This window comes from Phragmites australis, chromosome 4, assembly GCF_958298935.1.
Source record: "Phragmites australis chromosome 4, lpPhrAust1.1, whole genome shotgun sequence".
Lineage (NCBI taxonomy): Eukaryota > Viridiplantae > Streptophyta > Magnoliopsida > Poales > Poaceae > Phragmites > Phragmites australis.
In genome coordinates, this window is record NC_084924.1 from 45,790,628 (window position 1) to 45,810,282 (window position 19,655).

At 42.8% G+C, this 19,655-nt stretch overlaps 1 protein-coding gene across 2 annotated transcripts; it reads left to right on the forward strand.

The window, feature by feature from the left end:
- The first annotated feature begins 1,308 nt into the window (after positions 1-1,308).
- Positions 1,309-19,291, forward strand: LOC133916814 (protein DETOXIFICATION 27-like). Of its 2 annotated transcripts, none has more exons than XM_062360671.1 (8): positions 1,309-1,722; positions 13,851-14,392; positions 14,946-15,032; positions 15,136-15,192; positions 17,481-17,719; positions 18,317-18,435; positions 18,538-18,624; positions 18,971-19,291. In XM_062360671.1, exons 1-8 carry the CDS (start codon positions 1,429-1,431, stop codon positions 19,016-19,018), a joined length of 1,473 nt encoding a protein of 490 aa, XP_062216655.1. In that variant the 5' UTR covers positions 1,309-1,428; the 3' UTR covers positions 19,019-19,291. The 2 variants fall into 2 exon arrangements, with proteins under 2 accessions (XP_062216655.1, XP_062216653.1); XM_062360669.1 differs by lacking the exon at positions 1,309-1,722 and adding an exon at positions 10,911-11,410.
- Positions 19,292-19,655: the final 364 nt, after the last annotated feature.

Below are 19,655 nucleotides of genomic sequence, written 5' to 3' on the forward strand. Positions count from 1 at the left end.
GAACCTAAACTCGATCCACTACAATTTTGATATCCAACCACTAGACCGATCGGTGAAATTTTGCACTCAAACCTGCACTCGTTAGGTGCAGAACCCGTAAAGAGCCGAACCTACGTGTATAACTACCATCTCTAGATAACATCTGTGTGCAGACTGCCATAGCTTAATTAGCAGTAGTATATCTTAGTGGTGATGTGCTAGTAAATCAGTGGAGTTTACGTTGACTTAGATAACGTCGCGTAACGTGGGTGCGCTGGCCAAGTGTTAAAGAAAATGTTGATAACGAGCTCGAGGCAGTCGCTTATGGAGATCTGCGTCTGCACCGTAATATCAGGTATCCACTCCACTACGTAGCGGCGCGGCATCACGATGATGAGACGGTCACAGGCTAGTTTCCAGGGCCTGGTCTCCATACCGGACGTACGCGCGTGAGTCCGTGAGTGAGCACGTAGCCTCACGAAAGCTTCCAGCAGGGCACGGTGGTTTAGGAAGCACAAGGAACCGAGGACGGGTAGGTGGGCACTAGGCAGTGCGTGAGTAACGGTGTGTTTGGTTGCTGGTACCGGAGCCCATCTGGATCGACTGGCACTCGTTAAATGCTACATCAAAAATCAAAAGATACCCTCAAATCGGTCGAATGCAGTTGGATAGAGTCTTAAATGAACAGTACTTGTTTTTTAAAGTGTGGTTTTCTGTTGCTTAAAAATCTTAAAACAAGTTTAGTATTTTATAATCCATATGTAATCTATTTTAATTAGATTTTTATAGATACATATTGGAACTAAAATTCTTAAAAATATTTTTATAACTTCTAACAATTATTAGGCCCTCAAATAAATTCAAAAATCTAAAAAAATCACTAATATTTTTCTTATGTGATGGATCAATTCTAAAATTATTTTAAGTTCTATGTTATATGGTAAAAAAACATTCTTTTATAATATTTTATTTATATACATTTTTATTCTACTATACAGCACATCCAGCATTAAATTATTCAAATAAACAAACAAAATCTTATATCAAATCGTCATATTACATACAACCAAACTAATGCATTCTTGTACCATCATATACATCTAACCAAACAAATTATTTATGCCACCTCATCTAATATCATTCTATTTAAAATCATCTCATCTCATCTAACTCTGTTTAACCAAACAAACGCTACTAAAATACGCAGATGCCCTCGCTCCCCCCACGTTTCGTTGCCCTGCAAGCTTTGTTGGATTCACCAATCAACGTCCGCCACCCGATTCCTACCAGGCCCCTGCCCGTCGATCAGCCTCTAGCTCTTTTATGAAAAGCCGGGCAGCTAGCCCGTCCACTCCACTCCACTCTCGAAAAAATAGGCACCTCGACAGGAACCCAAAATAGCGGAAGGTGCATAGAGATCGAGAGGGAGCGCTGATCAATCGTTTCGCCATGGATCATCAGCGAGCCGGAAGAGGGGAGGAGGACAGCAGCAGGGTGGCGCTGCTGAACGGCGACGTGAGGAAGGAGGAGTGGCAGGTGGCGGGTCGTAGCAAGCTCTGGAGGAGTGTGACTGAAGAGTCGAAGAAGCTGTGGGTCATCGTGGGCCCGGCCATCTTCAGCCGCATCGCCACCTACAGCATGAACGTCATCACGCAGGCCTTCGCCGGCCACCTCGGCGACCTCGAGCTCGCGTCCGTCTCCTTCGCCAACACCGTCATCGTTGGCTTCAACTACGGCCTCATGGTACGTACGTACGTACTTGCCTTCATTCGATTCGTTGCTCCTTTAGTTCATCTGAAGTTAGTTTTGAACTCCTGTAGAGATAGACCGTTTCATTGCTTGCTGGTTCGTTCTTGTTTTAGCCTCGACACTGCGTATAAACTGTAGTATCTAAACTACCTCCAAACACATACCATATCTTACACCAACACACTCATATATTCTAAAGCACACACTAAATCTATAATATATAGGTACACGTCTACTCAAAAGATTTATGAAGCTTTAGATTCCACAAACGATAGACATCCATATAAGCTCAAAGCTGTTGGGAAGAATTCTATTTATAGGAGCAAACTACTATGCGAGACCGGAAGTCGACCGACTGATCATTTGCCCACCGGCAAAAACGACCAACGCGCTAGGAGCGGGTTCGTTTGCCGGTTCGTTCTTGTGTTCGTGCTAGCTTCCTAGCTGGGGCCTGGGGGACCGGCCTTTATGTCTATGGCTTTATACTTGATATGGAGTATAAGTTTACACGAGAGATAGAGAGCGTGAGAGCACGGGCGGATCAGCAGGGAATTGGGGGCTCCAGCCCCCCTACTCGTTTGCTTCCCATGTTTTTTTTTTGGTCATGATGAGGGAGAGTAACAAGAAAAGAGAGGAGTGGAAGAAGAAGAGTAGGATTTCTCTGCATCTGCTGCTGTGAGAGAAGAAATTAAAATAGAACAATAAATATTTCCCTCCAAGAGATTTTATTGTGATCGACGGCATTTAGTTGTATTGAGGTCTGAGGATGAGTTGTGGCAAGCTGTGCAGTGTGCATGCTGCACACCAGTGTTTGAGCGCGGTGCCTGGCTCCCCTTCTTAAAAGTACGACAGAAGAACTCTCTGGCCTATTTCAAAAAATAAAATAAAAATAAAGTTGTATTTACCTATGCCCGCATCGTTAATCGATATTGGCAGATACAGCCACAGATTCCTTGTATATTATATCGCTGATATCAATCACATCTCCATTGTTTAACTGTTGCTCTGACTAAGCCCACTTGTCATCCATCTCCACCAAAACTTTTGTTGACAACATTTTTTCCCGGTCTTGTGTCTTGGTTTCTGCATGCCCAAGCTGTATCATATAGAAGATCCTTCCGCTATTCTTTTTTACTTCTGGTTTGGAAATTGACGACCTACTTTTCAACGCACATCTTTAACCATTACTTCTTTCGAGTGTATGTTAGTGAAAATTATTTTCAAAATACAAATCCTTTTTATATATAAGTGGCCAAGGTTTTTAGAACGAAGTTCAACACCCGCATTTTAATAATATATCTATTTAATAATAGAGGGAGAGAACCTTTATATTCTAGGCCTTAACCCCCTTCCACGTAAAATCCTACCATCTTATTTCACATGGTGCATTACTAGATAATGTTAATGTCATTGCATAGCAAACCCTATGTAGCTTGCCAAGGTATAGCACACTAGGTATCCCTTAAGAGCATCTTCAACTATATTTTTTGTATTTTATTCCCTTTCTAATTTTCTTCACCGTTCTCATTCCCTTTATTTTCTCTCATCTCCAACAGCTTCCCTTCGAGGGGAATCTCGAAGGGAAGGGAGAGAGAATCCCGTCCTGGAGGAAATGATTCTGAAAATAACTTCGTGACAGGAATCGTGAATGAATACTGTTAAAACGCTGACGGGAACGAAAATCCCTTCACGATGAAATTTTCGCCCACAACGAGAATCCTTTGGACATAGTCTTATGGTGCCTCTATTCAACTTCCCTACATACTCTCCAAGGCACACATACAAACCTTAGTCGGGATCAGCAAAGGAATGAACAGATGTCCTCAGCTGCCAACTGGAATCCAAATTTTGAGGAAAGATATACCATGCACCACAACTAGTTTCCCCTTTTAAGAGAGCACTATAAGTGCTTGTTTTGCACAGCTTTTGCTGTAGTAATCCTTCAATAAGAAATATAGTGGAAAAGGAGAAAATTCTAAAATTTCTCACAATTGCTGGAAAAAATTAAAACACGGAAGGGAGACATCCTTCGTTTTTTCATTAATACCTCGTTTATTGTCATACCCTATTTCCATATTCCCATGTGCCTCCTATGTTAATTTTTAGATCAGTAACTGATATGAACATATTACAATATAATAATATCATAGTCATACTTCGAATGAAGGCTAGGTAAGGGGGTTTGATCCCCTCACTTCGCACGCCCCCTAGAAGCCTCCAATGAAGGTTGGGTAAAGGAGGCCCGATTGTAAAAAAAAAAATTAAAATTAAAAAATAGTCATACTTCGAATAAAACACATGATTAAAGCCATACACCGATCTTGTGGCTTATGATTCTTTAAATCCACGGTTGACCATTCAATTGAAGGATAACTCGACAATGGAAAACTCGATAAGCTCAATGCCACGAACAGCTTGGGTGTAGATGTAGCCTGAATCTTTTATGCTTCATTAACATACTCAAGCTCCGTCTTATTCATTTGAATTCAACTAGCAAATTTGTGGTGGAAGATGCTCAGCAAGTCCTAACACTACTTAAAAGATTTGATAGATGCTTAGGGTACAATCAAGGACAAGGCCATAGGGCTTTAGTTTTAAGCAGAAAGCCAATTTTAAATACAGTGAAATATGATGTAACCTGCAGTTTAAAACAAGGGAAAAAGAGTCATGTTTAGTCATTAATTATGGTTGTTAGCTTTAGGAAGATACAATCCATCCAGCTAGTTCCCATGTTTGAATTTGGTCAATAGGTACCGGTTCAACGGCTCCACGCCGATGTATATAAAAAACATGGGAACATGGGCACTTAGCCCACCACACGAGCATGTAGCCCACTTACGTATCAAGGGGTATTCGCACCATAAAGGTAATCAGTTTAGATCAAACCATAGTGACGTCCTTAATCATGGACATGACTATCCAGTTTGGTTTACACTCTATAGATGTTGTGCACTTTACATCTTTACCCACATGATATGCTTCACATCCAACCATCGCGAGTGGTGGAGCAGTCATAACGAGGTCCTGTACCCATCGAGTATTGCAACAATATCCACCCACAAGACACATCACCAGGAGCTTATGATAAACATTGCTTACTTAGAGTCTCCAGCTAGATCACGAGACTTCACTTAGATCACCTGATTCTTTTCCTGGCTCTTGTTGTCACTATTAGTCTCCAAGTGGATATCGGGTTCAACTAATGGGGTGTGAGGTCAAGCCCTGCCCATACATGGCATATGGTTGTATGATGATCGCTAGGTAGGATGTCACATGAGCCGGTCATTATACAGCTAGGGCAAAATGTCTTCCAAAAGGAATACTACAAAGACGAACTTGTCCTAAGGTAGCCCCATCTCTGTGGGACACCTTACTCACCCCCCACCAAAATTGGGTTTTCATCACATAGGTTCCATAAACATTGACCCAACCATTTTACTCACACACACTCACCACCAATCACCATACACATATTTTGTAAAAGCATATCTCAAGATTAATTGATAACACATTTATAAATAGATGAAGTAATCATCCTAAGGATACTAGTATAATCAACATCAGTGTATTGTCCGTCATTATTATAGAAAATGATGGAATGTCCTAAGTTTAGTCATGGCATAAGGTATTTTATGGACTAGTCGTGACTTAATAAAAATAGATCATAACTATCATAATGGTTTAAATTAATGAATATTGTAGGGAAGCAAAGTAATCAAGTTTTTATTGATGTTTTAGTTATATAAAACACAATTTCAACATGATCGATGAGTTAGGACATGACTTTATGAAAGTCATCTTTCAGTCATTCCTTGTTATCTAAATCCCCTGGGTCCTCTCGAACAGGTCCTGCCCTTTAGTTTCTTTCTCATATTTTTGCTTGTACCCTTGCACTCTAACCTACACAGTTTAGGGCATGTTTGACAAAGCTCTACATCCAAGAATTCTTAGAGTTGTGTATTCCTAGCTTCAAAAATTTGTGGAGCTAAAGCGTTAGGTACATCGAGGGTGTTTAGGTGAGACATTTTATTTCTATTTCACTCTAAAAATAGAGACTTAAATCACTTTATTTTAGCCTGCAAATGTAAGATATGACGTGGAGCTAGGAGCTGAAACTATGTCAAATAAGGTCTTAATATCGATAAGTGCTCAATCTAGTCAACCCAAATTCGAACTCAAGAGAAAAACCAAATGAACTCCAAAGCAAAGGAAGAACATGGAAGAAAATGGTTCTAGTTGTTCTAGAGTGTTGGACTCTTTTGTTATCTACTACTATGCGAACCTGAAGTATGAAGACTAAGTGTGATTATCTGGCGAATACCAGATCAAGTTATTATTCTTTACTATTTTATGAACCTGAGAGAAAACTTGATCAACTTATTATAACTATCTTGATGTGATTCTATTAGTTAACTAGCTACGAAAAAAGCTACGCGGGTTCATTATGTGATGGACATTCCAGCAATATACTACTAGGTGAATCTGAATTATGATGACTACATGTTGTTATTATTCTACTTATTACATGAACCTAAAGATAAAGCCTAATCAAATCATTATAACTACTTTGATGCGGTTTTACATGTTAACTAGTTGGTAAACGGTTACTAGGGTTTTCTTTGTGTATGTGTGCGCATGTGTGCTAGTATATGCATGTGTGTTACTTACGTGTATAAATCCCTACAGACGATGCCATCTGTCGACGATTTATGAACCATCAATCTAACGAACTTGTTGAACAAATATATGATGCTTTAAGTAAATGAACTATAGGAGAAAACACAGGGATTTTTATATGTTCGAGTCCCCTTGAGAATAATAATCCTACTTTATGTTTGTCTTTTATTAATCTGAGCTTGTTATAAGGAGGTAAATGGCTAGCCTAGATGGATCTAGGCCTAGTCGACGAATTCCTTGCTCGCCTTCAAGTGTTAGTTGGTTTTTCAAAAGGTTTGAAAGAGTTCTTCGATTTCTATTGGCTTGTGTAGACTTGTGTTATTTTTTTATTTGTTCTCCTAGTGGTCCTTGTCTCTGTACATATGGAGGTGCCGTACGTCCTTTGGAGTCCTACTTTATATTATTAGAGATAAAAAAAATTCGGTTACAGAATGTCTTAGTTACCTATGAGTAATTTTGTTTTATCAAAGGATCTTCTTTATGGAGGCAGAAATATGCCATGATAATTATAGAAAATTATAGTGTATTCGGATATGATAACTGTTTATTACTCATAGTTAAGGAATATATGAGGGAAATGAGAATATTCTAAAATTCTCACAATTGCTGGAAAAAAATAAAACAAGGAAGGGAAGACGTCATCTCGTGTTTCATTAAGTTGAATGTGATACTTCAAACCCGAGTGGGCTGAGGGAGTTCTTTCTCCCTGATCGCTAGACGCGTGAGAGGACCCTCATTATTCTTTTTGACTATGACTTGGATGGGTGCTTGCTTTCCACATGAGCAAGAAATGGAGCATGTAATAGTCTACCATTGTTTCAGATAGTTTTTAAGAATCCCCTTCATAACTTTAGAAACGGGTGTTGTATAGCACCCGGCAAAAAAATTGGAGTGATATAGCGAATAAAACTTTGTTTTTAAAAGTAGCCATTTAATCGCGGCCCTGTTAAGCTAGTTTAGATTAATCACATCAAAGACACAACGTCATTAAGTGACGATGGACTTTTTTCACTATGGCTTGGATGGATGCCTGCTTTCCACATGAACGACAACTGGAGCACGTATTACTGGCTCATTGCATGGTTGAGACAATTTTTTAGTCAAAAAAGTATTTTATCTGTGTCCTGATATACAGTTGGTGACCCGATTCAGATTTTTTTTTTCCAAACTACTTTGATCTGGTGTTCCATGAGGATCTTTTTAAGGAGCTGCAGTGTTGAATAACGTGTCTGCTGGCTACGAACGTGTGCCCTCTTGTTATACGTTGGTCTAGCCTCTTGTTACCGACTAGGGAAACTAAATACAGACTATATCTTCACGTGCTACTCGTACCAGTAGTAGATCTTGTTGAGGCTAAGGCTTCTGCTCGCTTCTGCACGTCAGCAACAATCCCAGCGACGTCTTCCAACCACTACACCCTTTCTAGGGTATCTGATACTCTCTTAGGCGGATTGGAAAGTAAGGTTTTCGCACTCTGCAGATCCTGAGCCTTACCAGAAGCAAATTATTTCCCGTTGCCCTTTCCACCTATCGAATCGAATATCAGGCGGTGAGGCGACGATATCTCGTTCCTGCCACATAGATCTCCATCGCGACTGTGAACCAGAGATGGGAGTGTTGACGGATTCGAAATCCTTTGCAGAGCAGCATCGTCACTTTTTGTGGCGGTACCCTACGTAATAAAGTAAAGTAGACACCATGTTAACCACTATTGTTCAGTAAGCGATCATTAATATTTTATTAGTGATGAGTTTAATAGAAATGTATCACTAATATACCTTCTAATTAGATCTAAATATAGATCCATCATTAATAATAATAGTGACAGATCAAGTTGTGATCCGTTACTAATGATCAGGTCGTTCTAGAGTAATCATTAGTGACGATTAAGTTATAGTCCGTCACTAATGATCAGGTCATTAGCGATGGTCGTCCTAAGCCAATCATTAGTGACGGATTATCCTAGACCAGTCATTAGTGACGGGTCAAGTTATGACCTGTTACTGATGATCAACTCATCAATGACGTGTCATCCTAAGTCAATCATTAGTGACCAATTCATCAATAACGGGTCATCCTAGGCCAATCATGAATGACATATCAAAGTTATGACATATCACTAATGACAATATTCATCAGTGTAGAACTTTGGTAAAAACTCTGCTTGTGGTATTTGCCATCAACAAAAATACATGGAAATGTAATCATACAATGTTTTATAACATACTAGTCTTCATCTATTCAACAAGTGTTCCCTGTTGAAATAAAACATGTTATTTTGGCTCTCCATTTAAATGCTCAGTCAGGCAAATCTGATCTTCAGCTATTCACAAATATTTTTATTTTTATTTTATTTTTTTTCTTATTTTTTCACCTTAGCAGCACTAGAATAGTGTGGCTTATGCGGCATATGCGATGGACTTATGTTGGGATGGCTCAGGTGGAAAAAAAAATATCTTTTAATTTTTTTATATTAAAAAAATACGAATATGTTCATCAATTATTAGTGACGAGTCAAAATTACGATCCGTAACTAATGTTTAGTCAATAGTGACAGATCACTGTTACGACTCATCATTAATGACTGAATATTAATAATGAATCATGATTATGACGAGTCACTAATAACCTATCATTAATGACACGGTAAGAGTGATGGGTATGAGACCCATCATTAATAATAATGATCATTCATCACCAATGACTTTTTTTATATAGTGGTAGTTTCTTTCTCAAGGCTAGCGTTTGCTCAGTTCTTTGAAGGATGACATTGACCTCGTAATGCTCCATTTCTTCTTCATCTATGAAAGCATTACCAGAAGCGAGATTCGTCCTCCAAAATCTTTTTCTCTATATTGACAATTACTTGGTAGCGAGAGCAACCAGAAGTTGAGGTGACAATCATGTTCATGTCTTTTTTTCAACTCACTAGCCATATGATTACGTGAGTAATCATCTTGACTAGCAAACCATAAGGCTTGTTGATCAAAAATCGTCATCGGAGATTGAGGAACCTCCACTAAGTCGTCAGGTTTCACGTAAATATCGAGTCCGAAGTCGTTGTGTACAATCCATCATGAGAGTAGCTAATTACCGGAGACTTGATACACTTAGGGTCCATTTGGTTGCTGCATGGCTTAGCCATGCTCGTATCTAGTGAGCCAGGTTCATTTGAGACAGGTTGTGTGACTGCAGTGTTTGGCTGCATATGCTTAGTCTATTTAAAAAGAGATTGTGTTTGATTGTTCATATAAATCTATGTTGTATAAGATTGAAATAAAAAAATAAGTATTAACATGATATTTATTTTACATAAATACACTCTATAATACTTAATTTATCATATTAAGCTTTAATTCAATTTAACATATACTAGTTAATATTCACTAATTATATATTAATATCAGCACTGTCAAAGCATGTCTCAGGAGACATGTTGCAACAGTGATTTTGCATCATTCGAGACAGGCTCGCGTGTGCTCCAAAGCATCCAAATGCGTGTCCGGTCCCATCTGTAGGCAACCAAACACGCTATTAGTTGATGAAGACTGATCTTTTCGTATCCTCATGAACGCTATCAGCTGTCGACGATTGATAAAATAGATTATGTGAATACTTGTATAAAGTAGGATACCTACTGACCTCAATGCATATAAAAACTTCTTTTCAATATATATTTTAAGACTAGCAAGTATCTCTACTTTATAGTATAAGTATTCTTATAATCTACTTTACCCATTTTATGAATGTTCATCGGCTACATGGTTGAGACAAATTTTTAGTCAAATATTTTAGTTTGCCATTCGCATCGCATGACGCATGTGATCTGTCTCCTGAGATACAGTAGGTGACCTTATTCAGATTTTTTTTTTCCCAAACTGCTTTGATCCGGTACGATTCGTCCTTAACTAACGGGCACGTTACAGTCCTCCATCGAGTGTTCCACGAGGATATTTTTATATGGTAATCACACAGCTCCAATCTTCTGCCGCTGCAAGCATTGGTCCCCACTGCTGCCTCTGTGCGTTATGCAAATTGCTTCCAAAAGGACTTTCAAAGTGATGGAGCACGTACGTACGGACGTCGACGACTCGATGTAGACAGCGACGGAGTGGCTTTTTACTGAGAGATCTGTGTGTGCCGGGATCGCATGCGCGGAGCGATGCAGGTGACAAGTAGCTAGCTGCGACGACGACGTGCATGTCGGAAGGCAGTGGTACACACGCACCCTCTCATGGGACGTGAAGGATGACGCGTCGGGGATCAGGCTTGGTGGGGGGTGCCGACCGATCTGTACGCGGCTAGGCCCGCCTGCCGGGTTGTGTTCAGGAGGTGAGAACGGTCAAGTGGCAAATGGATGCATGGGCGCCGCGCGAGTAGGCGGGTGGGCGCGTCCCCGGGAACACGGGAACAACCACGAGCCGAAACCCAAACCAGGCAGCTAGCGAGTGACTCTTTTTAAATGGTACACGCACGTTTCCGCCTTTCTGGCTTTCTTCCTTCCTCGCTCGCGCTAGCTGGACTCGCCAACACAGCCAGCAACTCCCAACGGGCGCCTTTTAAAAGCCGGCCGCCGGCCTTCCACCCTCGGTCTCTCACGCTCACATTCGGAGAGAAAGATAGAGGGACAAGAGTCCTTCGGAAAACTTTTGCAGAGGGAGAGGCAGAGGGGAGAGAAGCTTTGATTGTTGATAGGATGGCCACGGATCGGAGTGCGTCGCGAGGGGACGAGGGGGAGTGCCGCGTGGCGCTGGTGCATGGCGGCGTGAAGGAGGAGTGGCAAGTGGTGGCCGGCGAGGGCGATTCTTGTTGTAAGCTCGGGCGGAGGGTATGGGAGGAGTCGAAGAAGCTGTGGGTGATCGTAGCGCCGGCCATGTTCAGCCGCGTCGTCACCTACGGCATGAACGTCATCACGCAGGCCTTCGCCGGCCACCTCGGCGACCTCGAGCTCGCCGCCATCTCCATCGCCAATACCGTCGTGGTCGGCTTGAACTTCGGCCTCATGGTACGTACTCGGCGACGATCCGCCCCTGCTAGCTGTCTCTCCTCATTCATCTCTCATCGATCGCCTCCTTCGTTTCGATCGATCGATCGATCCAAGCTCCGTTGGTTCGGTTGCGCTCGTGCTATCTTTGGGGGCCGGCCTCCCCAAGGAATACGGTTCAGCTTTTCCCCCGTTCAAGAAAATGCGGTGTAGATTTCTTTTCCTACTCGAATATACTAGAACATTAACTACTATTTCCAAAAGAAAATGTGATGCGATTTTGGACTACATTAGTTGCGATCCTGAGAAAGAGAGGCTTCCCTGAGGTGGGAGCATTGCGGCTTGGTATGTAGCAGCCAGATGGAGCTAAACTATACAGTATCTAGTATCTTGCCTCGACCACTTGACTTTACATGGCGCGTGCATGTACGTATCCTAGCTAACCTCGTCTTTGTCCAGCTGTCGCTATCTCACACATGATCGTCAACGAAAGAACATAACAGCTAATACTCACAGCAAAAACGTGACTGTTTATCAAGGCAATGCAGCGACTCACTGGACAACAGCACAGTAGATAGAGGCGAAAAAGGTGAGGCCACCGATTCCAATAGGATCCAGTCCCTCCCCGGCCATCTCCAGCTTGTCAGCTGCATGTTTTGGGTGTAGGGATCCTCGTAGTATAGATCTACTACTCTATAGTTAGTTCTGTAGGTTTTAGAAGTTTTGGGATCCGTGATGAGAGGGAGCGGCGATGGAAGTGCTCGCGGGTGGTAGGCTGTTGTCTGTGCAGGAGGAGGAGGTGCTGGCCTCCTTGTCACCTTCCCTGTCAGCGTCGGATACGGCTCTGATCGCGTGCTCTCTTTCTTCATCCTCGTTGAGGCTGCTGCCAGGACGAGCGGCTTGGACCAGTGCGTCGCGCCATCGCAGGAAGTTTGCGGAGGCGCGGAGCTGTTGTCCGAGTGCCATGAGGTGTCGCCTTGGTTTTTGTGGTCTCTCGCGTTGGTCTCCGTCATTGGTCTCGGTGTCTGTTGCGTCGTTGGTGCTATCTCCGGTCTGGTTTCAGTCTCCACCATTCCGGTGTCAGCTCTCTACGTCGCATTGACATTGGATCTCTCATCGGGCCTGCGGCTAGAAGTCCGACTTTTGCTGTTAAATGTTGTCTCCGTTGATGTCGCCTTCGTCGGTGATATTCACTGAAGCAGCTATAGAAGGTACGTTTGCGTTTGGGTCTGCAATGCGTATACATTTGTGTATGAGTACGTGTATAGAAGCAGTATGCACATGTGTTCTGCAGAGGGATTGGGTGCCATCCATTCGGTGGATTGTAGCTCCAGACTGCATGCTTCTTTGCAGCTGGTCGTGGAAGTTCCGATTTCCATGTGTTTGAGTCGGTAATGCAGTAGCTGATTCGTGTCTAGTAGCTTAGATGTACTTCGGCAATAGTTTCGGAGTACTGGATGTTGCAATATTTTCCAATGTTTAAAGTTGGTCAATGATCTCAGCGTGAGAGGTTCGCTTTCTGGTCACGGCTTGTTTAGAGCGGTAGAGATCGGTTGGAGCAGAGGTGTTTCCTGGGATTTGGAAATGTACTATTACTTCAAATTAATATAAACCCTTCCCTTCGCAAGAAAAAGTACAATCATGAATGCAAATGGACACGATGCCAAACCGAAGGATGAGTGGGCAAGTTCATACTGACTTCTTCCACTGCGATATGGTTTAGCTTGTATCGTTACATACAGCTAGCGTACTGGGAAAGAGCTGGGGTAGAAAGGAAAGATCGAAAGGCCTATGACTTCAATTTGGATCTCTTATGCACAAATGGTCAGATGGCCAGCAGCATGCATTCCCCATGTATATCACGACTTCAATTTGACGTGACAGGACTCGGGCATCACAGGAGTTGTGAACTATTTACCCAGGTTGCACTTTCTATTGATCATAAAATTTGCTAAACGCCAACTCTAAGATTCTCGGCTAAATATATAACTCACGCTGACTAATCCGTGGGGTACTTGTCAATGTCAACCCACGGATAACCACTGTACAAGTTCGTTGGTCAATTTAATTTCGATGGAAAGTTACATATTCTTACAGTAGATAAATATATCTTTACGACAACCACTTTGGTAATTCTTGATCTGTAGTGCATGTGGAAAATATATGGAGTATAACTTCCGTCCAATATATGGAAAAACTGTTCATCCACCCGCCGACGTTCGCATCAACTGCGTACGCATGCATCTGCAGTTCTTCATCTATGAGCAGCTAAAAAAATCTAAGTTGATTACGTTTTTGTAATTGATACAAAAAATTATGAGTTAACTTATTGGACGTGCCACTCGTCATGAAATATTACTGCTGCTCAAATCTGTGAGATTAATGTGTTTTTCTTCGGAAAGAGATGTGGCTGATGTATCTGACTGCCCGCTGCATTCTTGGTGCGATATGGCTCATGCAGCTTGGCATGGCGAGCGCGCTGGAGACGCTGTGCGGGCAGGCGTTCGGCGCCAAGAAGTTCCACATGATGGGGGTGTACATGCAGCGGTCGTGGATCGTGCTCTTCATGTGCGCGGTGCTGCTGCTGCCCATGTACTTCTTCGCGGAGGACGTGCTGCTGCTGACGGGGCAGTCGCCGGCGCTGTCGGCGATGGCGGGGAAGGTGTCCGTCTGGTTCATCCCGCTGCACTTCTCCTTCGCCTTCCTCTTCCCGCTGCAGCGGTTCCTGCAGTGCCAGATGAAGAACTTCGTCAACGCCGCCGCCTCCGGCGTGGCGCTATGCATCCACATCTTTGCCAGCTGGCTCTTCATCACTAGGTTCCAGTTCGGGCTCGTCGGTATCGCGCTCACGCTCAACTTCTCGTGGTGGGCGACCACGGCGATGCTCTTCGCCTACGTCTCCTGCGGCGGGTGCCCGGAGACGTGGCACGGATTCTCCGTCGAGGCGTTCGCCGGTATGTGGGAGTTCGTCAAGCTGTCCTCGGCGTCTGGTGTTATGCTATGGTACGTACATGAGTCCATTCTCCATTTATTTTACTGCTGCTGAGGTGGAGACGTCTGAAACCACACATCTATACTACTACCGCATCATGAATTATACATTTTTTATGGAAGGAAAAATAATGAATACTAATACTCTGTACTTCCCTTTTTCATCATAGGTTAAAGTACATTTTTTTTATAAGCGACCATATTATATTGAACTGCAATCTTTGACCTCTACAATTGTTGATTTGCTCATATGGAGATCTTGATACACGTAGCGGCATGCTCGATGCATGCCTGCATGTGATGTGTTTGGTGCAGACTGCTTGTTTTTATGACACATGTACTATATGAAAAACTCTTTTTTTATAACACATGTCTGTTTTTTCTCTCTTCTTTTTAATTAAAATATTAGATCACGAGATATATAATATGTATAAAATCTCACAAGAGTCTATTTTAAATAAGATCATATAAAATTTATTTTCGTTCCCCAGCTACTACTGAAAGCGTGAGTTGAAGCTGTGTGGTCAATAACGCCTCAACTGAGTGACTTTTTTAATGCGTACAGTTTGGAGAACTGGTACTACAGAATCCTCATCATGCTCACCGGAAACCTCAAGAACGCGGCTATTGCAGTGGACGCGCTGTCCATCTGGTAATTATCCTGTTTAGTTTCCGGCACCCCAACCTAAAGTACTCATCTACTAAGAGTAATTTGAAATTGGTGATCGACAATGCATTGTTTTTCTTCTCTGCAGCATGACGATTAACGGATGGGAGATGATGATTCCACTGGCATTCTTCGCGGGCACCGGGTACCACACTCTTCTACATTTCGTTTTATACATAAGCAACGAGCTCTAGATATAGTACCATCAACTATTAACCAACCGTCTCCTACATCATTGATCATAATGCATGGGGCCAGGGCTAACATCATTGATCATAATGCATGGGCCCAGGTCTACTATAGTCAATTCATCCGCCTTTTCTTTCTTCATCTCTCATTGAAACACGCAGTGCCTTCTCTTGACACCCGGCTCCGGTTGTGTTACCCAATGTTGGATTTAGCTTTACATCAGAAGTTTATAATGAAATAATACAACTTAAAAGATGAGGAGTCTCTTATCTATTAAGCTAATCTTTTAGACTGAGTTGATCCATAATTTTTATCGTGACTTCGGTTAAAGCTATACGTTTAATTGGTACGGGTATAAGTGAGCCGAAACATCTCTAACGGATGTGTAACGGGAAAGAGGGTAAGATTTAATCTTACATCAAAAAATAACTATCAAAGGCACCGGTATAGCGAGTTATAGTAAAGTTGGTAGGGTAGTCCTAGTTTCCCTGAGACCCGAGCTTGACTAATCACGCGACACGGGTTGCACAGTGCAGAGGCGTGCACAGTGTAAAAACATGTGCATTTCGCGTTGCAAAACGTGCCATGGGCCACCATGCCGGTTCGAGAATATGTTCGTGCTGCCTCCCTCGCAGGCTCGCATCGCACCACGTCCGCTGCTCGAGAATATGCTCGTGCTGTGCAACCGACACATCGGCAACGTGTGGTACTGTGGTAGAGCGTGATGCGTGAAGCTTACACGACGAGGTGAATGATGAGTCTTTTTGGGGACCAAACACTGGACCTCTCCAGAGAAAACATGTGGATGCTCTGAGCCTCTGAGCAGGGCAGGGCACCATTGCCGGTTCGGGTTCGTCCTCTGGGACGGGGCCAACTGGCAAAAGCACAGGTGCCTACTTGCTACCAGCTTGGGTCTTTCTTTTTATGCCTATGGGCTATGGCAAAGGTTGCGGACGGTTTAGGCAGAGTGTTGCAGAAGGATGCGTATACAACCTCGTCTGGATATTTGTCATCTGTCCTTAATATTAATTTTAAAATGGTGGATGAAATTGATTTAACGCTAATTATATATACTAAGTGGACATGTATGATAATTATCTATTTAGATAAGATACACCACTTTGAAATCCTCATTAGAAATATGTAGTAATTATTAAGACAGTGCTGCAGAAAGAGACATTTGTATAAAGAGGCATCTGTTGCATATAATATTTTTTCCAATAATTCACCCGTAGACCTTGAAGCTGTTGTTCTCGGTGGGGCCACGCGTAGGCCACAATTATGTTTTCAGGGCCTGTTTTGTCAAGTGGCAGGGCAGGCTCGATTAGGGCATCTCCAATGCAAGCATCTATATCAAAGGTGTTTATGGAAAGAGAATATTGACAGATCAGTAATTATCTACATAAAAATCTTCTCTTTTAGTGCAAACACCACTTGTGCAGGTGCTTAAATCGTTTCGAGCACTCACCAGACCATCACGGAGCATCGATGCTTTACCAAGCCACGAGGCCAAGAAAAAGCCAAGGAATAAGCACCCATCTTATCCTAGGTGGCAAAAAAAAACCGGTTTTTCTGTCAAGCACTTTCTCAAACACCTTGCATTGGAGATGGCCTAGTGTTAGTACTTGCCTACAAAGCTTAAGCTCGATTAGTGGTAGGTCAGGCTCGATTGCTGTCTAGGACCAGGACCGGTACAGTGATAGTCTGATACTCTGACACACTAGTGGGCCAAGACTGGCTATACTGAAGCTTCATGTAGTCTGGGGAGTTGGCTGGGCCCAGCCCATGTGTGTCTACTGTAGATTTTATCGAGTACGGTAGTTGAATACCACTTGGCAGTTTAATTTGGTTCCTCTCAATAAAAAAAAACTTGGCAGTTTGGTGTCATGCTCTTTTAGGGGAAATAGATAGATTGTTTTCTTTGCTGGCTCAACCCAGCCCTAGTGTTTAGTAGCGTTGTTCATGGATCATGTACTCGTGTGATCATGTTGATGCTGGAGGATTGTGCACTCATCAAGTTGGTGCACTTCGCCTCTTGGAGTGAATAGCCAGCTTTTGCGTGAAGAATACCATGTAATTGGAGGAAACAAGAGTGCTGGTTCCTATCTGGGTTTCCTTAATAGTTAACATTACACTGCATTAACAGTAATTTACCATGAGAACCTTTCCAATTACTACCGCTGCTGCTCAGTACCACAGCAGGAAAAAAATGCTAACTTTGGGATACGTTTTCGATTCTTGCAGAGTGCGTGTGGCCAACGAGCTCGGCGCCGGCAATGGAAAAGGCGCAAGGTTCGCGACGATCGTCTCATCGGCGACCTCGCTGGTGATCGGGCTCTTCTTCTGGGTGTTGATCATGGGCCTCCACGACAAGTTCGCGCTCATCTTCACCTCCAGCTCCGTCGTGCTGGACGCCGTCGACAATCTCTCTGTCCTGTTGGCCTTCACCATCCTCCTCAACAGCATCCAGCCCGTCCTCTCAGGTAACCCGACTACTCAGCGCTCTTTACTCTTTCGTAGCCCAAATGCCTCCATCGGCCTCCAACACAAAACAAGCCCAAAAGGCCCATCGGAGTATATTAAAAGACAAGATTTGAAGCGACCAAGTATGTAACTACTGTTCATGTGACCATGTATGTTGGTGTACGTATATATGGATATATATATATGTATATGTATATATACTTATCTATATCTATATGTATCTGTATATATATGCACATACATGTGCACATATACATAATTCTTTATGAAATTCTAGAAAATAGCAAAAGTAATAATAGTTATATTGATAAATCGGCTGAAATCATCTAAAATGCATAGAAAAGTACCTAAAACTCAAAAAATATGAAACAAAATTAGTTATATTCGTATTACTGTCATCTACATGTAAAATTATGTGCATGCATGAAAGTACCACTGTTTTTTCTATAATTAAATGAATGTGTTAAATATTAATAAATTCATAAATAAATATTGAGATGTCAAAAATTGGTGAATTAAAAATTTTTAGTCTTCTTTTATCGTGCTCTGTTTTAAAAAAAGGGATGCAGCATAACCATTCGTCTTCTTTCATTCAGGTGTGGCAGTTGGGTCCGGTTGGCAATCCATGGTTGCCTACGTCAACATCGGCTGCTACTACCTCATTGGCATACCCATGGGCATCCTTCTCGGATGGCTCTTCAACCTTGGCGTCCTGGTACGTATTGAGCTGTGCTGTTCACATTTTGTTGCTTGAACATCTGACCATTGCTGGTCAACTTCTTTGCCGCCTAACATTCTTTGTACGAAACTTTTGCAGGGAATCTGGGCGGGCATGATCGGCGGGACCGCCGTGCAGACGCTGATTCTGGTCATCATAACAGTTCGTTGTGACTGGGAAAAGGAGGTGAGCCGACAAGCTTTTCGTTCATACACCAACATATTTCTGGCAAACCGTTCCATTACTACTTAAAAAGGGATTTCTGTTCTGCTTATCCGACGGTTTCACACCTGAAAATCTCGCTCGCCCCTGCGTTTCGCTCCGCTCACCGCGTGGGCTCACTGTCGCGCACGCTCCTGCACTCCCGCATGGGTCCACTTCCCGTGTGCTGCCACTCGCTGGTAGCGTGCGCTCCCGTATTACTATTGCAAAGCGTGTGTATAGAACCAGCGTAACCTAAATAAGTCGGGTGTTTTTTTCTGCTTGTTGTTTGAGCACTATATAATTATTTGGACGTGGTGTCATTTGGCAGGCAATGATCGCGAGCACGCGCATGGACAAGCTGTCGGAAGTTCGGTGATGGCAGGATCTGGTGTACATAGGATCTGCAGTTGTATTTGTTCGGGACCGTGTGTTGGTTTGCGCGTGTTTCTACTCGCTGCGTGTGGCTTATCCCCATTTTTTGCCGTTTGGCCGGAAGAACAAGATGCAAATTAACGAAGTGACAGGACGGCTTGAAGACGGTGGCTTGGCTCTGTTGGCTTGAAATTTTTGCACCATGCAATTTTGTCAGTTTCGTCTTATGGTTACCAGAGTGTATTTCTTCTCGTGATAAAGCAATGTGATTCATGCATGGCGAGTGCAGGGTGCGGAACGAAATATGGATTTTGGCATAATATGAACGGATGAAATGAAGCGTGCGTCTTTTCCTTTTGGCTTGCGGCTTGCATGTTTAAAAGCCTGCATTTCGTTATTCCATTCGCATGGGGACAAAATGCCTCTGGTGATATTCAGATACCTCTGGTGGCAAAAATGCGATGGGGTCGTCCCCTTGTGACAATGTCGCCAACGAGTCGACTTTTTCGCGCGATGACGATTATGAACGTTGTTTTTGACGAAGCACATTCTTCAAGGCGTTCTCTTTGACCACAAGCACTTCTCCGGCGGATCTCATGCCTGGTCTCAAATTTCAATTCCGGGACGCTAGCATATCGTCA

Bases quoted from the DNA above. Each gene is read 5' to 3' on its own strand.
- LOC133916814 (XM_062360669.1), top strand. From the start codon at position 11,102: ATGGCCACGGATCGGAGTGCGTCGCGAGGGGACGAGGGGGAGTGCCGC. The intron at 15,193-17,480 runs GTACCACACTCT...CGATTCTTGCAG, and splicing joins GCATTCTTCGCGGGCACCGG to AGTGCGTGTGGCCAACGAGC. The intron at 18,625-18,970 runs GTGAGCCGACAA...GTCATTTGGCAG, and splicing joins GTTGTGACTGGGAAAAGGAG to GCAATGATCGCGAGCACGCG.